This window comes from Drosophila yakuba, chromosome 2L, assembly GCF_016746365.2.
Source record: "Drosophila yakuba strain Tai18E2 chromosome 2L, Prin_Dyak_Tai18E2_2.1, whole genome shotgun sequence".
Classification (NCBI taxonomy): domain Eukaryota; kingdom Metazoa; phylum Arthropoda; class Insecta; order Diptera; family Drosophilidae; genus Drosophila; species Drosophila yakuba.
Genome location: NC_052527.2, coordinates 676,799 through 692,586, shown reverse-complemented (window position 1 = coordinate 692,586; position 15,788 = coordinate 676,799). Strand labels below are relative to the sequence as shown.

The following is a 15,788-nucleotide window of genomic DNA, read 5'->3' as shown; positions in this document are numbered from 1 at the left end:
TTCGTGTGGCTAATTGTCGGTGGGATTTCGATTATATATTGTAGTAAGACAGCAGGGGGTCCCAGAGATACCTAATTAGTGTCGCAAGCGGCGCCCATCGCCGAGTGATCGTGTTTGGGCCATTAATTGAATCGTTTCCCTCTTGCCTATCTCTGTTTTTCTTGCAGAAAACTGGATCGCGAGCTGCAGGCGAGCTACAACTTCATGGTATTGGCCATGGACGGAGGACGTTATGAAGTGAGATCAGCTACGGTTCCGGTGCAGATCAACGTGCTGGATATTAATGACAACAGACCCGTATTCGAACGATATCCCTATATAGGGCAGGTTCCAGCTCTCATCCAACCTGGTCAGACTTTGCTGAAGGTTCAAGCCCTAGATGCTGATTTGGGTGCGAATGCCGAGATTGTGTATTCCCTCAATGCTGAAAATTCAGCAGTAAGTGCCAAGTTCAGAATAAATCCGAGCACGGGTGCCTTGAGTGCCTCCCAGAGTTTGGCCAGTGAATCTGGAAAGCTGTTACACCTGGAGGTCATTGCCAGGGATAAGGGAACTCCGCCTCAATCCAGCCTGGGCCTCATTGAACTTCTAATAGGAGAAGCACCACAAGGAACTCCAGTTCTTAGGTTCCAAAACGAAACCTATCGAGTAATGCTTAAGGAGAATTCTCCATCAGGTACAAGACTTCTTCAAGTAGTTGCACTGCGCAGTGATGGCCGGCGGCAAAAGGTGCAATTCTCTTTTGGCGCAGGAAATGAAGATGGAATTTTGTCCTTAGACTCACTCTCAGGTGAAATAAGGGTGAATAAGCCCCATTTACTTGATTACGATCGGTTCTCCACACCCTCAATGTCAGCCTTAAACCGTGGCAGAGCTTTGCATTATGAGGAGGAATTAAACGAATCATCGGAGGAGGATACGAATAATAGCACCCGATCGCAAAGAGCCTTGACGTCCTCATCTTTCGCTCTGACCAACAGCCAACCCAATGAAATACATGTGGTCTTAGTTGCTCGCACCGCAGATGCTCCATTCCTGGCCACCTATGCGGAACTAGTGATTGAGCTCGAAGACGAGAACGACAATAGCCCAAAGTTTTCGCAGAAGCAATTTGCGGCTACAGTTTCAGAGGGAAATAACAAGGGAACCTTTGTGGCACAAGTTCATGCATTCGATTCGGATGCAGGCTCTAACGCACGTCTGCGATATCATATCGTTGATGGCAACCACGACAATGCATTCGTCATTGAACCAGCCTTCAGTGGCATAGTGAGGACAAACATAGTGCTGGATCGGGAGATTCGGGATATATATAAGCTCAAGATAATTGCAACCGATGAGGGAGTGCCCCAAATGACTGGTACGGCCACTATCAGAGTGCAGATCGTCGATGTGAATGACAACCAGCCCACTTTTCCGCCCAACAATCTCGTCACTGTCAGTGAAGGTAGGTGTTGCTTATACAATACATAATATTTAAAAATATTCCAGAGATTAATATATGACACATATATCTATACAATGTAATACATTTCCTTTACCATTATTCCATTTCCTTTCTTATTCAGCTACGGAACTCGGAGCCGTAATAACCTCTATTTCAGCCAACGATGTGGACACTTACCCCGCTCTGACCTACCGCCTTGGCGCAGATTCCACGGTGGATATAGAAAACATGTCCATCTTTGCCTTGGATCGATACAGCGGGAAGCTCGTTCTAAAACGTCGGCTGGACTATGAGCTCCAGCAGGAGTATGAACTCGACGTGATTGCTTCGGATGCAGCCCATGAAGCCCGTACTGTTCTCACTGTGCGAGTGAACGATGAAAACGACAATGCACCAGTATTCCTGGCACAACAGCCTCCGGCTTACTTTGCCGTTCTACCAGCCATATCCGAGATCAGTGAGAGTCTTTCCGTGGACTTTGAACTTCTAACAGTCAACGCCACTGACGCGGACTCGGAGGGCAACAACTCAAAGGTTATGTATATCATTGAACCTCCCCAGGAGGGTTTCACAGTGCACTCATCAAACGGTGTTGTGTCTGTTAATATGACCAGATTACAGCCGGCTGTATCCCCTAGCGGAGATTATTTTGTAAGAATTATAGCCAAGGACGCAGGAAAACCAGTTTTGAAAAGCTCAACACTTTTGAGAGTACAGGCAAGTGACAACGGTTCCGGACGATCGCAATTCCTACAGAACCAATATAGGGCGCAGATAAGCGAGTCGGCTCCTTTGGGATCGGTTGTTCTCCAGCTGGGACAGGATGCTCTAGATCAGTCCTTTGCGATTATTGCTGGAAACGAAGAATCTACTTTTGAGTTGCTCCAATCCAAAGCAATTGTTTTGGTTAAGCCCTTGGACAGAGAACGGAATGATCTCTACAAACTGCGATTGGTTCTAAGCCATCCCCATGGGCCTCCACTTACTTCAAGCTTAAATTCATCGTCAGGAATCTCAGTAATCATAACAATCCTGGATGCCAACGATAACTTCCCAATTTTCGATCGCAGCGCTAAATACGAGGCTGAGATCAGCGAACTTGCTCCTCTGAGATACTCAATAGCGCAGTTGCAGGCCATTGATGCCGATCAGGAGAACACCCCAAACTCGGAAGTGGTATACGACATAACCTCAGGCAATGATGAGCACATGTTTACGATAGATCTGGTCACCGGCGTACTCTTTGTGAACAATCGATTGGATTACGATTCGGGAGCCAAGAGTTACGAGCTTATTATCAGAGCCTGCGATAGTCATCATCAAAGACCACTTTGCAGTTTGCAACCCTTTCGATTGGAACTCCACGACGAGAACGACAACGACCCCAAGTTCCCGCTATCTGAATATGTTCATTTCCTGGCTGAAAACGAGCCCGTTGGCAGCTCCGTATTCCGTGCTCATGCCAGTGATCTGGATAAGGGACCCTTCGGACAACTAAACTACAGCATAGGTCCTGCTCCCAGCGACGAGAGCTCTTGGAAAATGTTCAGGGTGGATTCAGAAACTGGTCTGGTGACATCCGCTTTCGTATTCGACTATGAGCAAAGACAGCGCTATGACATGGAGCTGCTGGCATCCGATATGGGCGGTAAGAAGGCCGGTGTGGCTGTGCGGGTAGAGATTGAGTCCAGGGATGAGTTCACCCCGCAGTTCACAGAGCGCACCTACAGATTTGTCCTGCCAGCCGCCGTGGCCCTGCCCCAAGGCTACGTCGTGGGTCAAGTGACTGCCACTGATAGTGACAGTGGCCCAGACGGAAGAGTGGTCTATCAACTAAGTGCTCCACACTCGCATTTCAAGGTAAACCGTAGCAGTGGAGCTGTTCTAATCAAGAGGAAACTCAAACTGGATGGCGACGGAGACGGTAATCTGTATATGGATGGTCGAGATATCAGTCTAGTTATCTCAGCTTCCTCGGGGCGTCATAACTCCTTATCCAGCATGGCTGTTGTCGAGATAGCCTTAGATCCTTTGGCACATCCAGGTACAAACCTCGCCAGTGCAGGTGGTTCGTCAGGTGGATCCATTGGCGATTGGGCTATTGGTCTACTGGTAGCTTTTCTTCTAGTCCTCTGCGCTGCCGCCGGAATCTTTCTATTCATCCATATGAGAAGCCGGAAACCGAGGAATGCGGTCAAGCCTCATCTTGCCACGGACACAGCGGGTGTGGGAAATACCAACAGCTATGTTGACCCCAGTGCTTTCGATACGATTCCTATAAGAGGTAGCATATCGGGCGGTGCTGCAGGAGCGGCATCTGGTCAGTTCGCCCCTCCAAAGTACGACGAAATTCCTCCGTTTGGAGCTCATGCTGGCAGCTCCGGAGCAGCCACAACCTCCGAGTTGTCCGGTTCCGAACAATCCGGTTCCAGTGGCCGAGGCTCTGCGGAGGATGATGGGGAGGATGAGGAGATTCGTATGATCAACGAGGGACCACTGCATCACCGCAATGGTGGTGCTGGGGCAGGCAGCGATGATGGCCGAATATCGGATATATCTGTGCAAAATACCCAGGAGTACTTGGCTCGTTTGGGCATCGTAGATCACGATCCTAGTGGCGCAGGAGGAGGAGCTTCCAGTATGGCCGGTTCAAGTCACCCAATGCACTTGTATCACGATGATGATGCCACAGCACGGTCGGATATAACAAACCTCATCTATGCCAAACTTAATGATGTGACAGGTGCTGGCTCAGAAATAGGAAGCAGTGCAGATGACGCGGGAACCACTGCGGGCTCTATCGGAACCATCGGAACGGCTATCACCCATGGCCATGGCGTGATGAGCAGTTATGGAGAAGTTCCTGTTCCAGTGCCGGTTGTGGTGGGTGGCAGTAATGTGGGTGGTTCCCTGAGCTCCATAGTTCACAGTGAGGAGGAATTGACTGGCAGCTACAACTGGGACTACCTGTTGGATTGGGGACCGCAATATCAGCCACTTGCGCATGTGTTTTCCGAAATAGCGAGACTGAAAGATGACACCTTGTCGGAGCACAGTGGCAGTGGGGCTTCCTCGTCCGCCAAGAGCAAGCACTCTTCCTCACATTCCTCTGCAGGAGCGGGAAGTGTGGTGCTCAAACCACCACCCTCAGCACCACCCACTCACATACCACCCCCCCTGCTAACCAATGTGGCACCAAGGGCCATTAACCTGCCAATGCGCTTGCCACCCCATTTGAGCCTGGCCCCAGCCCATTTGCCCAGATCGCCCATTGGACATGAGGCGAGTGGCAGCTTCAGCACCTCATCAGCAATGTCACCTTCGTTCTCACCCTCTCTATCGCCGTTGGCAACCAGATCACCATCCATTTCGCCTCTGGGGGCGGGACCACCCACGCATCTGCCTCATGTCTCGTTGCCCCGCCACGGTCATGCCCCTCAGCCCAGTCAGCGGGGGAATGTGGGAACACGGATGTAATAGGGCACTGGAGCTGTATATCCATATAGTATTAATTGAACCACCCCACTCACCCATATACAAACACAGAAGCACACATCGAAACACCCACACTTATTTAAATTGCTGTATATATAACATACATTACCCATTAAGTAACGATTGCAAAGCCTATGTGCCCCACTGGAAAGCCTATTATTGTATTGGAAACCCCATTGTCCTTCATGGCGCAAATTTTAAAAGTAATCACTTTAAATTCGTCTTAAAATTCAAGCTAACCACCCTAAGTCCGGTTCCTGTGGGGCAAGGATGCAATGCAATCGCAGTAACGACAACAAAGCCAACAAAGACTCTCTGAAACTCACTTGCGTGCACACAAAGCCAAAAAGCGAGGAGCAGCAGGAGCCGGAACAGCCATACGTTGTAAGCATTTAGAGCCTAGAATAACAACCGAACTCGAACCGAATACACTCGAATCTGTATCCGTAGCTTATAAGAATCTATAACTGTAGTAGTAGCGTAGGACTAAACTAGTTTTATCAGAGCCAACTAAGTGCACTTAGTCCCTGTTTAAAGGGGATCAGATCAGGCTGCATCTCACATTTCCATTCCATTCTATATGACTGTGAGATGGGAAAAATTGTAAAAAGTTGTTTTTAGTAATCAATGGGGGAAAAGAAAAGACACCCTTGTATAATACTGAAATGAAATAACGAAGCAAAGAGTAAAAACGAAGAATGTATCTAAGTATTCTTTTAAGTAAAGCCTAGTTACTAGTTATTATATATAGTATGTACATGTATAGCTATGGATCATAGTGTATGTTCACTTGTGTGTGATGCTACTTGTGTAATTCTTTACGTTCTAGCAAAAAACTGTAAAAATGTTAAGCAGTCTAAGGATCCACTATCTGCTAAGCCCATAGTTTTTAATAGCTAAACGAAAGTAAGAGAATAAATATTTAAAAACTAAAATAAATCGAAATGAAATAATCAAAAATACCTTGGAATTTCTGAATAATTTGCTCTTGTGAGCAAGGGACGGGGGACCTCACTTGGATAGGATGGGAGTTTTGGGTACTGGTCGACCTTTCTCACTTTGGCAGTTAAAAAAGCGAGGAGAGGTGGCCGACCCGCCCATTCAAAAAGGATTAAAGGAGAAGTGTTTACACAGAGTACTTTAAAATACTTTAAAATATTGTCAATAGCAGCTGCACATTTATTTTCTGTTTAAATGTATTTTTGGTGCACACTAATCCTTAGAAGTTCTGTGTAATAGTTGGCAAAATGTGTAAACTATTGACCAGTACGCTCACACACGAAGTGGAGATCTGGACTTCTGGTTTCGATGCTGCCTCTTTGTTCATCCAGACACCCCACAGACATCCCCCAACTTCGTCTGAGAAATCTGCGTCCGTAAGCCACAACAACCGAGAACCGACATCCACTTTGTCTTCATTTCAAAGACGTTGCATGAACTCATTTATTTGTGGCTGATTTCTGGCCTGCACCACACCTCCACCTTGGATCTTCACTCCACCTACCCGTGCGATTGCCCTTGCCTGTCCTGTCGTCATTATCATTATTTGCCCCAGTCCCAAGTCCCAAGTACCAGCCCAAGATGCAGCTTCACTCCGAATCTTAGTCCCTGTGCCGTGCTTGATTCTGGGGTCCAGTTGAGTTATTTCCATTTGCCAGTCTTCGACTCGCGGTCGTATCAATTGCAGCAGATCAACAATACTGTGCTGGAACTGCTGAAATTTGTTTTTCTCTCTGCCTATACCTTTTTTAAGTTGGGTGTATTAGTTGTTGAGAATTTTGTATGTTTAGCCTTTTAAATAAATAAATAAATTGACTTGACGAAAGGTATAGTTAACTAAAACACTTTCTTACTTTTGTAAAAAAGTCAAAACATATGTACTTTTGTATATATTGGGTATTTTTAACTTCGATCCACGAATAGCTTACCCTCCTTTTTTTGGACTCATTTGGCAGGAGCGCAAGTTCTGCACTATCCTTAGTAGGAAGGAGGGCATCTAAATGCTCGTGGTTATTATTAGTAGCAGTCAATTCACAGTGCAGCGAATACAAATAACGACGAAGCCACCTGGATATGGATATACCAAGAATCGAGGCTAAGGAACAACCAGCAATACGACGACGACGATGATGATGATGATTATGATTATGGGTTGTTGAAGCTGCCTAGGTATTCATTTAGGATACGCATATTTGGGGTGTGTACACACCAGACAACAACAAGGATGGAAAGTGAAAAGCCTTAATTTGTTACGGGCTCTATCCGGAAAAGGCAAAAAGCTCAGGCTTAGCCCATGTCTTAAATGCACTGTTCAGAAATGTGCAAACCCAAATCCAATTTACTAATCGTAAAACAAAAATCACCATACACACTTCCTACTGATCACAGAATGTCTATCTTACTTTAGTGTAAATTACTCTCGAATTATTTTTTCCCGTGTGCACTGACCTGAGCTGTGGCTCTGACTTGGTTTATTTTTAAAGCCTTTTAAGTGGCTCGCCAAGTATGTGCACGTAGATCGTACCTTGGCATTGTTCTAGGGCTGGGCATTTTTCACTTGGCCTGTCAAATCGGAAACTTCGACAGCTACGCCACCAACGGCCCCGGCCCTCCCCAATTCAGAGACCATCACCGGGTGGTGATGCAAGTGGTGCTTGCTGGGCGAGTACGAGTACTGCTGGATTCTCTTCTGATTGCAAAATAAGTGATTTGCGGAATGCGTGTTAAGGCTCAATTCAGCTGTAGATTTTCCCAGTTCCAGTTCTTGCATCCTCCGGCCGGTCTTATGTTTTTATAATTTGTCAATACATCAAGCTCACAATAAAGTGATTACTGTATGGTGAAGCGAAGAGGAAGATCTAATCCCTCATATGAAATTCAAAATGAAATAAAATAATTTTATTTCAACTCGAATGGTCGCACTGATGAGCAAATTAAAGCTGCAGCAGCAACGTATGAACCGCATCCGCGCCGAACATCAATTTGGGCCTTTCTTCAGATCCGCAGAGTCTCTTGATGCCGCTTGCAGATTTACAGATTTCTTCCAGAGGCGCGCTTCTGCGGCTTAATAACAATTCCATTAGCGGCTAATGTCTTCATTGCAAGTGTCAGTTATGGCAGCGCAGGGGCGTCGAGCGAAGGGGGTGACGCTAAACTGACTGGCCGGGCACTGCCCAAGCCGCCATCCACAATCCAATCCGCTGGACTTAGGGTCCGTCATCGGTGCTTAACTCAGCGGCTGGCCAAAAGCACACTTTGGAAAACTGAACGGTGAGTTTAAAAAATCATTTATCTTCAAAATTTATCTTCCTAACAGAAATAATGCTGGAAGCTATCTATTTGTTAAATATTTTTATATCAGACCTTCCAAAGTTTTTCATACTTTTCTGTGTAATTTTTCCCAGTGCACAGTTATAGCCAAAGCCTTTAACCGCCCCATCGCATCCTCGTCGTCCAACACCACCGCGACCCCATGCGTGGCATCTTGCCCAACTGCTTTTGCCTCTCATCTCGCATGTCAGTTTAACACTTTTGAATCCTTTGAAGTCCCTGCTCGACTGCGTGTTATTGTCCAAAGTTATGGCAACGGCAATGGCTGCACTAATAAGCTCGTTTCCAGCTATGTTCCCTCTCCCTTTTCATTCCGAAAACCCATTCTCGATCCCTTTGCCATTCCGATTCCGATTGCAGTCCCAGTTCATTGTCATTAGCATTCGCAAGTGGCCAGCAAATGCGAAAATAATTGCTTCCACGATATAAAAGCGAGAATGGTGGGAGAGGATTGGAAGCCAATTGCTGCCTATCGCTAATTGCCGGCTTGATTGGATATGATCGAGGGTCAAGAAGAGGGATACCGGGCAAGAGAACAATCATAATATTATATACAAATTTGTACCGACCCAAGAAAGCCTCCTGCGGTCGTTTCGCCTCTCGGGTTCTCAGCTGGCAATTTCCGTTTCCGCTTGATGTGGGAGGAGCTGCTGGAGACTAACCGATCCTGAATAAGAGATCACAGAGATCGCAGATGAACTGCATCAAAGAATAGAGTACCGACGGCTCAAAAAAAAAGAAAAAAAAGCAGACGCCAAATGTAATTTGATACGTTTGGAGACTGCACTGGCGCCGACATAAGACCCCAAAAAAACTATACATGAACCCACCAAAGAGGGGCCACTGTCCGTTGAAATCTCAGTCAAAAAGATTGTGTTTCCTCGCTCATCCACGATCCAGGATCCAGAATCCATTAGAGACTGACAAGCAAACGCCGCATAATCGAACAAGCGCATTCGCGGCCATAATGGCAATAGAATCATCCTCCAAACCGAACAACCAACCACTATAAGACCATCCGTCTATCCATCCACTCAAAGAACCCAATCCAATCCCAATGCTGCAACAAAGGTAGCCATTAAAATATAATAATAGTTGTTCTTTTTCAGGTGCTTTTGACGGCTACACGGCAAAAAAAAAACTGCCTTGAAAGGGAAATTCCAATTGGCAGTTCATTATAAGATATTAAGGCAAAAATAGTTTAAAACTTCTATGTTACAAAAAATGCTTCAGTTTGTTTTCATATAAGTTTTTAAACTTTCTAAATCATTAAAGTATAAACCATATTATCAATGGTAATATTTGAAGAATTTATTTGACATATACCCAATACTTGTAAATATTTTTTATCTATTGGGTCTTTGGCTTTCAAAATTTCTTTCTGTGTTTTTGGCGGGAACAAAAGGAGCAGCATCTGCTACTGTAGCCAAGCAATTTGGACACACACCGACGAAGCGATGATAGAATCTCATAATGCAACCTCGGATCGGGGAAATCGAGGGCCTTTGGAAGGGGGAGGTGGCAGACTGCTGGCGAACGTCAAAGCCAAACAAGAACAATCTATCCAAATGTCCATCTATCGAGCAGATAAAGCTGCATCCATCTTATCCGCATCCGCGTCTGTGTCCGTGAATTGTTCCCTGTCTTCCCTGCTTTTCCTCACCCTTTCTCCAAACTCGCGAGTGCTGCGCTTTTCCTGCGTGTCTCTTTCTCTGGAGATTTGTGTGAGCTTACACTTTGCGCCAACTACAAACGGCGGCTGATGAAGATTAGCCCGTCTCCTGTCTGCCGGCTTCTGGAAAACCACCGCACCACCACCCCCAGCACCTCTGTCGAACGCCGTGACATTGATGTGCCACCAACAGCAACTGCAGCAGCAGCAGCAGCATTGCAACAAGCGAAGCCATTTCTGCTGCCATTGTTTTGTCGCTTGCCTTTGGATTTTTGGCTTGGAATTTCGGTAACCATCCACGGTTTTTGTTTTTTATTTCGTTTTTTAGATTTCAATTGCTGGCTGGTGTCCTTTTAGCTTCAAGAGAGATTTGCATTTTATCGCATTTTGCTCGCCAGCGGATGTCGTCTGCCGCGTTCGTTGTCTCTCTTAAAGCATTGCTGACATGCGAAGACAGTTCCTCAAGCCGCCACCGATTTCTTAGGGGGTCGAAAGAAGGGGGTGTGCTCAGTGAGCTTCAGTTTCGGCCAAGCGATTGTCAGTTAATTGAAATATTCGTGCAGTCGTCAGTGTCAGTCGCGATTCCAAGGATTTTGAGATGTTATCACACAGGAAAAATATGCTAGTTTAAAATTTGAACAATAAATATACACATATACAAAAATAATAAACTAAACTTAATCAAGAAGATTATATGCCAAAGCTTATGAAAAATACTTTTCAAAATAAAAACTATAGATATATATATTATAAGTATTAGCAATCTTAGCATTTTTTCCTTGGTGCAGAAACTGCTGATCGCCAGGACTTTAGGCCATGATTGCCCATTGTGTGGACTCATTAACGAGTCGCTTAGGCATTACAATCGAGCAGACCTCACCATCAAATGTGTTAATGTGCCAAAATCAAAAGGGGCAGCGCAGATTGGCCAGTTTGGACAACTGTTGCAGCAAAAGCGCCTGATGTTGGTGGTGTTGCAACTGCTGCCGTTGCTTGCGGCTCATGCGGGCTCGAAAGAGGAGGCGAACAAGTAGCCCAAGGAGCGCTACCCGCTGTGCCACAAAGTTAAGCAGAATCAATTTATAAATCAGCGCGCTGGCGGCTTTAAAGGTCAGCGATAACAACAACAGCCAGTCAGTAGAGGGGATTGGCCGCAGCTTCTTGTCCCGCGATGAGCAATTTATTGTGTCAAACTCAATTATACTCGTGTGATATTTTTGTTGCCCACCAAAAACGAAAAGCAGCCCAAACGAAAAGAAAAAAATGAATCCAACAGAAATACCCCAAAACACACGCTCACATGGATTCAGGCAGACACAGGCATATATCTGTTTAAGAAGGAGCAACCCAAATTCCCGAAATGCTGCAACTCTTGGCCGAGAGAAGCCACAAACAGAAATGCAGTGGAGAATCAGAATCCGAAACAGAAACAGAGGCTCCAAATGAAGGAGGAAGAGTTCAAGATAAATGAGCAGAATTGGTTTGGCGAAAGGCGCAATTCAACTGCCAAAAAATAATATATATATATACATATACATATACATATATAGAAAGAAGGGGAAACACCACCGGGAGCACAAATAACAAAAGCCCCAAAAATTGTGTTGGGTGCAAACGAACTAAAAATTCCCTGCACCAGTACAAATGTCAATTTATGTAACAAAATAAGGAAATGATACCTGCCAAGCCTTAATATTCTCAAACCAACATTGAATCAATATGAAAAGGAAGAGCAACTTGAAAGGATTATTTCATTTTCTAAAATAAAGTATGATCAAAATAAAACGATCATCTTATACTGTTCCCGGTTTTGAGCATCATGTAAATTTGTTTTAATCTGCTTGGGCATATTAAAATGCGTTTGTGCTCTTTTTCCGTAATAATATGCCCTTTAGGAAGAGTCACAGAAGTCGACGTCAAAAACAAGTACCTTAGAGCACTCCTTGCCCGCCTTATCCGTAAGTACTGCCAACACTCACTGAGTTTGCTGGCTGTTTTTTAAATTTATACCCATTGCCCGGTAGAGTAAAAGGCTATGCCAGACTAGTTAGGAAGTGTGTAACATGTAGAAGGAACGGCTTCCCACCCTATAAAGTATACATAATTTTTTGATCAGGATCACCATCCGAGTTGATGTGACTATCTGATTTTTAAAAATTGTTACATTGTTTTTGCCTTGCCTATTTTTATCGATATTCTAAAATCATTTTGGCTAAGTCCACTCTGATGCCTACGGCTACATTTTTGATATGGGTTTTTTGATTCTATTTCACTAAGTAAGGGGTAACTGATGGTCGAGGAACTTGACTATCGCGTTCTCCTTGTTTTTTTGACTGGGCAGGCAAGAATTTTACGTTGACACTTTTAAGTGGACATCAAGCAGTTTGCGCATATTTTCTTTCCCCTGCCAAAGAGCAGCTGCAGCAGTTGAAATGGGCAACATTTGGCTCGGGTTTGAATTCGGGATTCTGGTTGGGCTTTTTTCTGAAATTCGCAGTTGAAACTGCAGCGCAGAGAGATTGTGAAACATTTCGGAGGCGAGGGGCGCGAGTTATGCGATCCTTGGACTCTTAACGATTCGCCTTTGTCGTTGGAGCCTCTCTTTCTGCACTTCTCTCATATATCTCGGCATCTTTTTTTTTGGAGCTCTCCCTTGCGAGGTCAGAAATTCAGTTAATTTAGCGAGAAATGTACGAAAATTGTCAGCGATCGGCGGCTCGCATTTTGAGGCCAGAGGTCGACTCTACAGACGGGGACTCTTTTCAATAGAAAGCAAATATGCGAAACAGTTGCATCAAAGGCACAATTAGGCTATGTAGGACGAATGATTTCGGGGTAAGGGGGCCTGAGAACAGACCCATCAAAGTGGATAAGCCGCCGCTGCTCGTAAATCTTCGGCACATAAACAAAATCCACCCAATCCAGAGAATTTTTATTGCTTATTATTGCAAGTCTTTCTTGCCAAGAAGTTCGCAGAACCAACAATAACACAAATGCACAAAAGTATCGAATTTCATTTCCTGTGTCCCCAAAGAAAGCTCAAAGCACAGGAAGAAAATGCGTAATCTCTTGAGAAAAGGTATATATCTTAAGAAATTGTTTCGATTGTCACTGGTTACAAATTTTTTAAATTTAAATAATTATTAAGTTTATTAGAGTTTACCACATGTTCTTAAATTGAAATTCAGTTTTTTTCATACGTGCAGCTTCAATGCCGAGCATCGTCCACTTGTCATTACCAATCGAAACACAATGGCGAGCTCATCCTCCTGCTCCAACTGCTCCTTGAAATCAGATCCTTGCCGCACAATCACCGCACACAAATCGTAACGATTTCTCATTTTAATCAATTAAAAAGTCAGCGATACCGATCCCGAGGCCGATTGCGATGCTAACTGTAAACCGCTGACACTTGCCGAAAATATGCCGAAAGTCTCGAACTCGGACTCGGAGTCTGGAAATCGGAGTTTCAGTTTGCAGTTAAAATCGGACCCTTGCAGTTTGTTTGATTAATGAGGTGAAATGTTGTGAAATATTGTCGGATGCTTTGGCTTGGCAGCCGGGGATTGGAAAGGGAGGAGGCAGCGACAAATCAAATGGAAATCAATACCTACATGAAACATAACGCCTCTCATCCTGCGCCGACCCCGTTTTAAATAAATGAGCCCGGGGAGACGCCCCCAATCGCTGGCCCCTCTTGCATCTTTTGGCCTACCCTTATAAGGACAGACCACTCTTTGGAGTTGTCAAAAATACCGAGCCACGAAATAAAGAATTGCGAAACTCCCAAAAAGCACAGCAGTCTCGGTGTCTGCCCATGGACAGAACAAACAATTCGGCAAGTGTGAACATGTAAGTGTCAGAGCCTCAGTTCGAGTCATTCGAGCTGAATGCAGCCGTATCACAGATGGGAAATCGTGCAGGTGTTCCCGACGTAGTGGCTATAATGGCTGTGCCACTGGCTGTTCGCCCAATTTCGGCAAAAGGCGTAAAAAACCTAATTCTACTAAAACTAAATCAATATGCACGCGGCGTATACTTAATCAAGACATAAAAAATCACCAAAACCCGGGAGTAATGGAGCACAGTCTGGGAAGTAAGCAAGAAAATACGAACTCTTAATGCTCTATTAAATTCAAAAATGCGTACACTGAAATAACACTGGCTATATCATATTTCCCATACATAATCTGCAAGTTAATTAAATCTTTTTGAAGAAATAGTAATTAAGTGAATAGTTCCAGCTTTCTGCAGAGTCCAAATACCCTTTAAAAGATTCCATCTTGGATATACTTTCAACCCGATCGATCTGCCCCTAGAGCTAATCTTCCATCTTGGTGGGCTGATCACCATGGTTAGAGCTAATCGCAGGCGGAGATCAAAGAGGAAATCTTCATGGAAATTGTTGGAACCGTCTTTGCTAATCAGCTGGAGGCTGATAGTTGGCGAAAGCCAAGAAACAAGGATTAAGCCAATGGGACTTTAAAAGCGACAATTGCTTAAATTAGAGGGAACCTCGAATACCCCAAGCAGAAATGGAAGTTTTCGCACCTTTACGCAATCATTCCGCCAAACTCTGAAATTGCATTAATGTCTGGAAAATCGGTACGATGTCGACCCAGTTTAAAATGGACCAGACTGGAGATCAGCTCTTTAACTCTCAGCCTGGGTTCACAACGCTTTGTGACCGCATTAAATTCTAATAACTCGCTATTATGACATGATAGTCACGTATTAGGCAAAACAGCAACCGAGTAACCGCATAACCAATAACCTACAACTCAGGCCCCACGACAAACTGCATTCAGAATTATGAGGCGATCGGCAACCGGTTGGACGACCAACCTCAGACTGGGCCACCGAAACTGGGAGGAGAATCTCGAGGGGCAAGCAATATTAATGCGCAAATGCCAAAATATTTGAGGCAACCAAAAATTTGCATTCGCATGGAGTATGGAAAATATTCGAAGTCAAAGTGAATAAGAAGTCGGGTATGCAAATAAGTGTTTTCCCGCGCTGAAGTACCCCGTAACTGTTTGAAATTTAAGGTGAGACTAAACATTTGTTGTACTTAAAGATAGTGAAACTTAGGTCCTTTGGCGAACAAATGCGCGATTTTATTTTTAAAACCACATTTGGTGTTTTACACCCTTACAAATTACTGGGTGTAACAGAAACAAACAATTTACATAACAAAAGGCGAACATTTGGTTGCCTGCAGGCGAGTTCCAGTTCCAGTTAAAGATCTGGCTCCAGGCTCACTTTTGGTTTCAATTTTTTCCCCGTCTTTTATTTGGAGCGTTGACACTTTTCCACATGCCCACACACATGGCAGATTGTTCTAATGGCTGGCGAAAAATCTGCATAGGTATCTGAGCTGGAAACAATATTGTAAGGGGCTAAATGAAAAGCTTGCTCTGATCGATTTGTGAGCGGCAGCAGGCTGCTTAATTTGGCTTATGTTTCATATTTGCCCCGGGGCAGAATCGTTTAGTGCTCGGCCCGTTGATTTATTTCGCCCGTATTTGGCCAGACCGAGGTCCACTCACGACGAGGGTGTTGCGTTGGTGCTGTGCTGCTGTTGCTGTTGCGGCCTCCTGTTGCATGTTGCTGCTCCTGCTGCTGCTGCTGTTGCTGGTTGCAACCCAAAAACTTGAACTTCGACTTTCGAAAACAACGGCCCGGCTACGGCTGACTAATGAGAGAATTATGCAAAGAGATAGAACGGGTGCGATGGTGGAGAAACCGGGATCGAGCAACTGGGATCGGACATTTTTGCGTGTCTCGGACTCGCTTTATTCATTAGGCTGAAACGTCGCCCGCACCTCGCAGCTAATTGCCAGT

The 15,788-nt window shown here is 44.9% G+C and overlaps 1 protein-coding gene across 2 annotated transcripts in view; it reads left to right on the top strand.

Moving 5' to 3' along the window:
* The window catches only part of LOC6526336 (protein dachsous), a 66,791-nt gene extending 60,937 nt beyond the window's left edge, over nt 1-5,854 (top strand). For both annotated transcript variants that reach the window (XM_002087422.3, XM_015197853.2), the window contains 2 exons: nt 168-1,447; nt 1,569-5,854. In XM_002087422.3, coding sequence (XP_002087458.1) covers nt 168-1,447; nt 1,569-4,924 — 4,636 coding nt within the window. In that variant the 3' untranslated portion in view covers nt 4,925-5,854. The remainder of the gene's footprint in view (nt 1-167; nt 1,448-1,568) is intronic.
* Nucleotides 5,855-15,788: the final 9,934 nt, after the last annotated feature.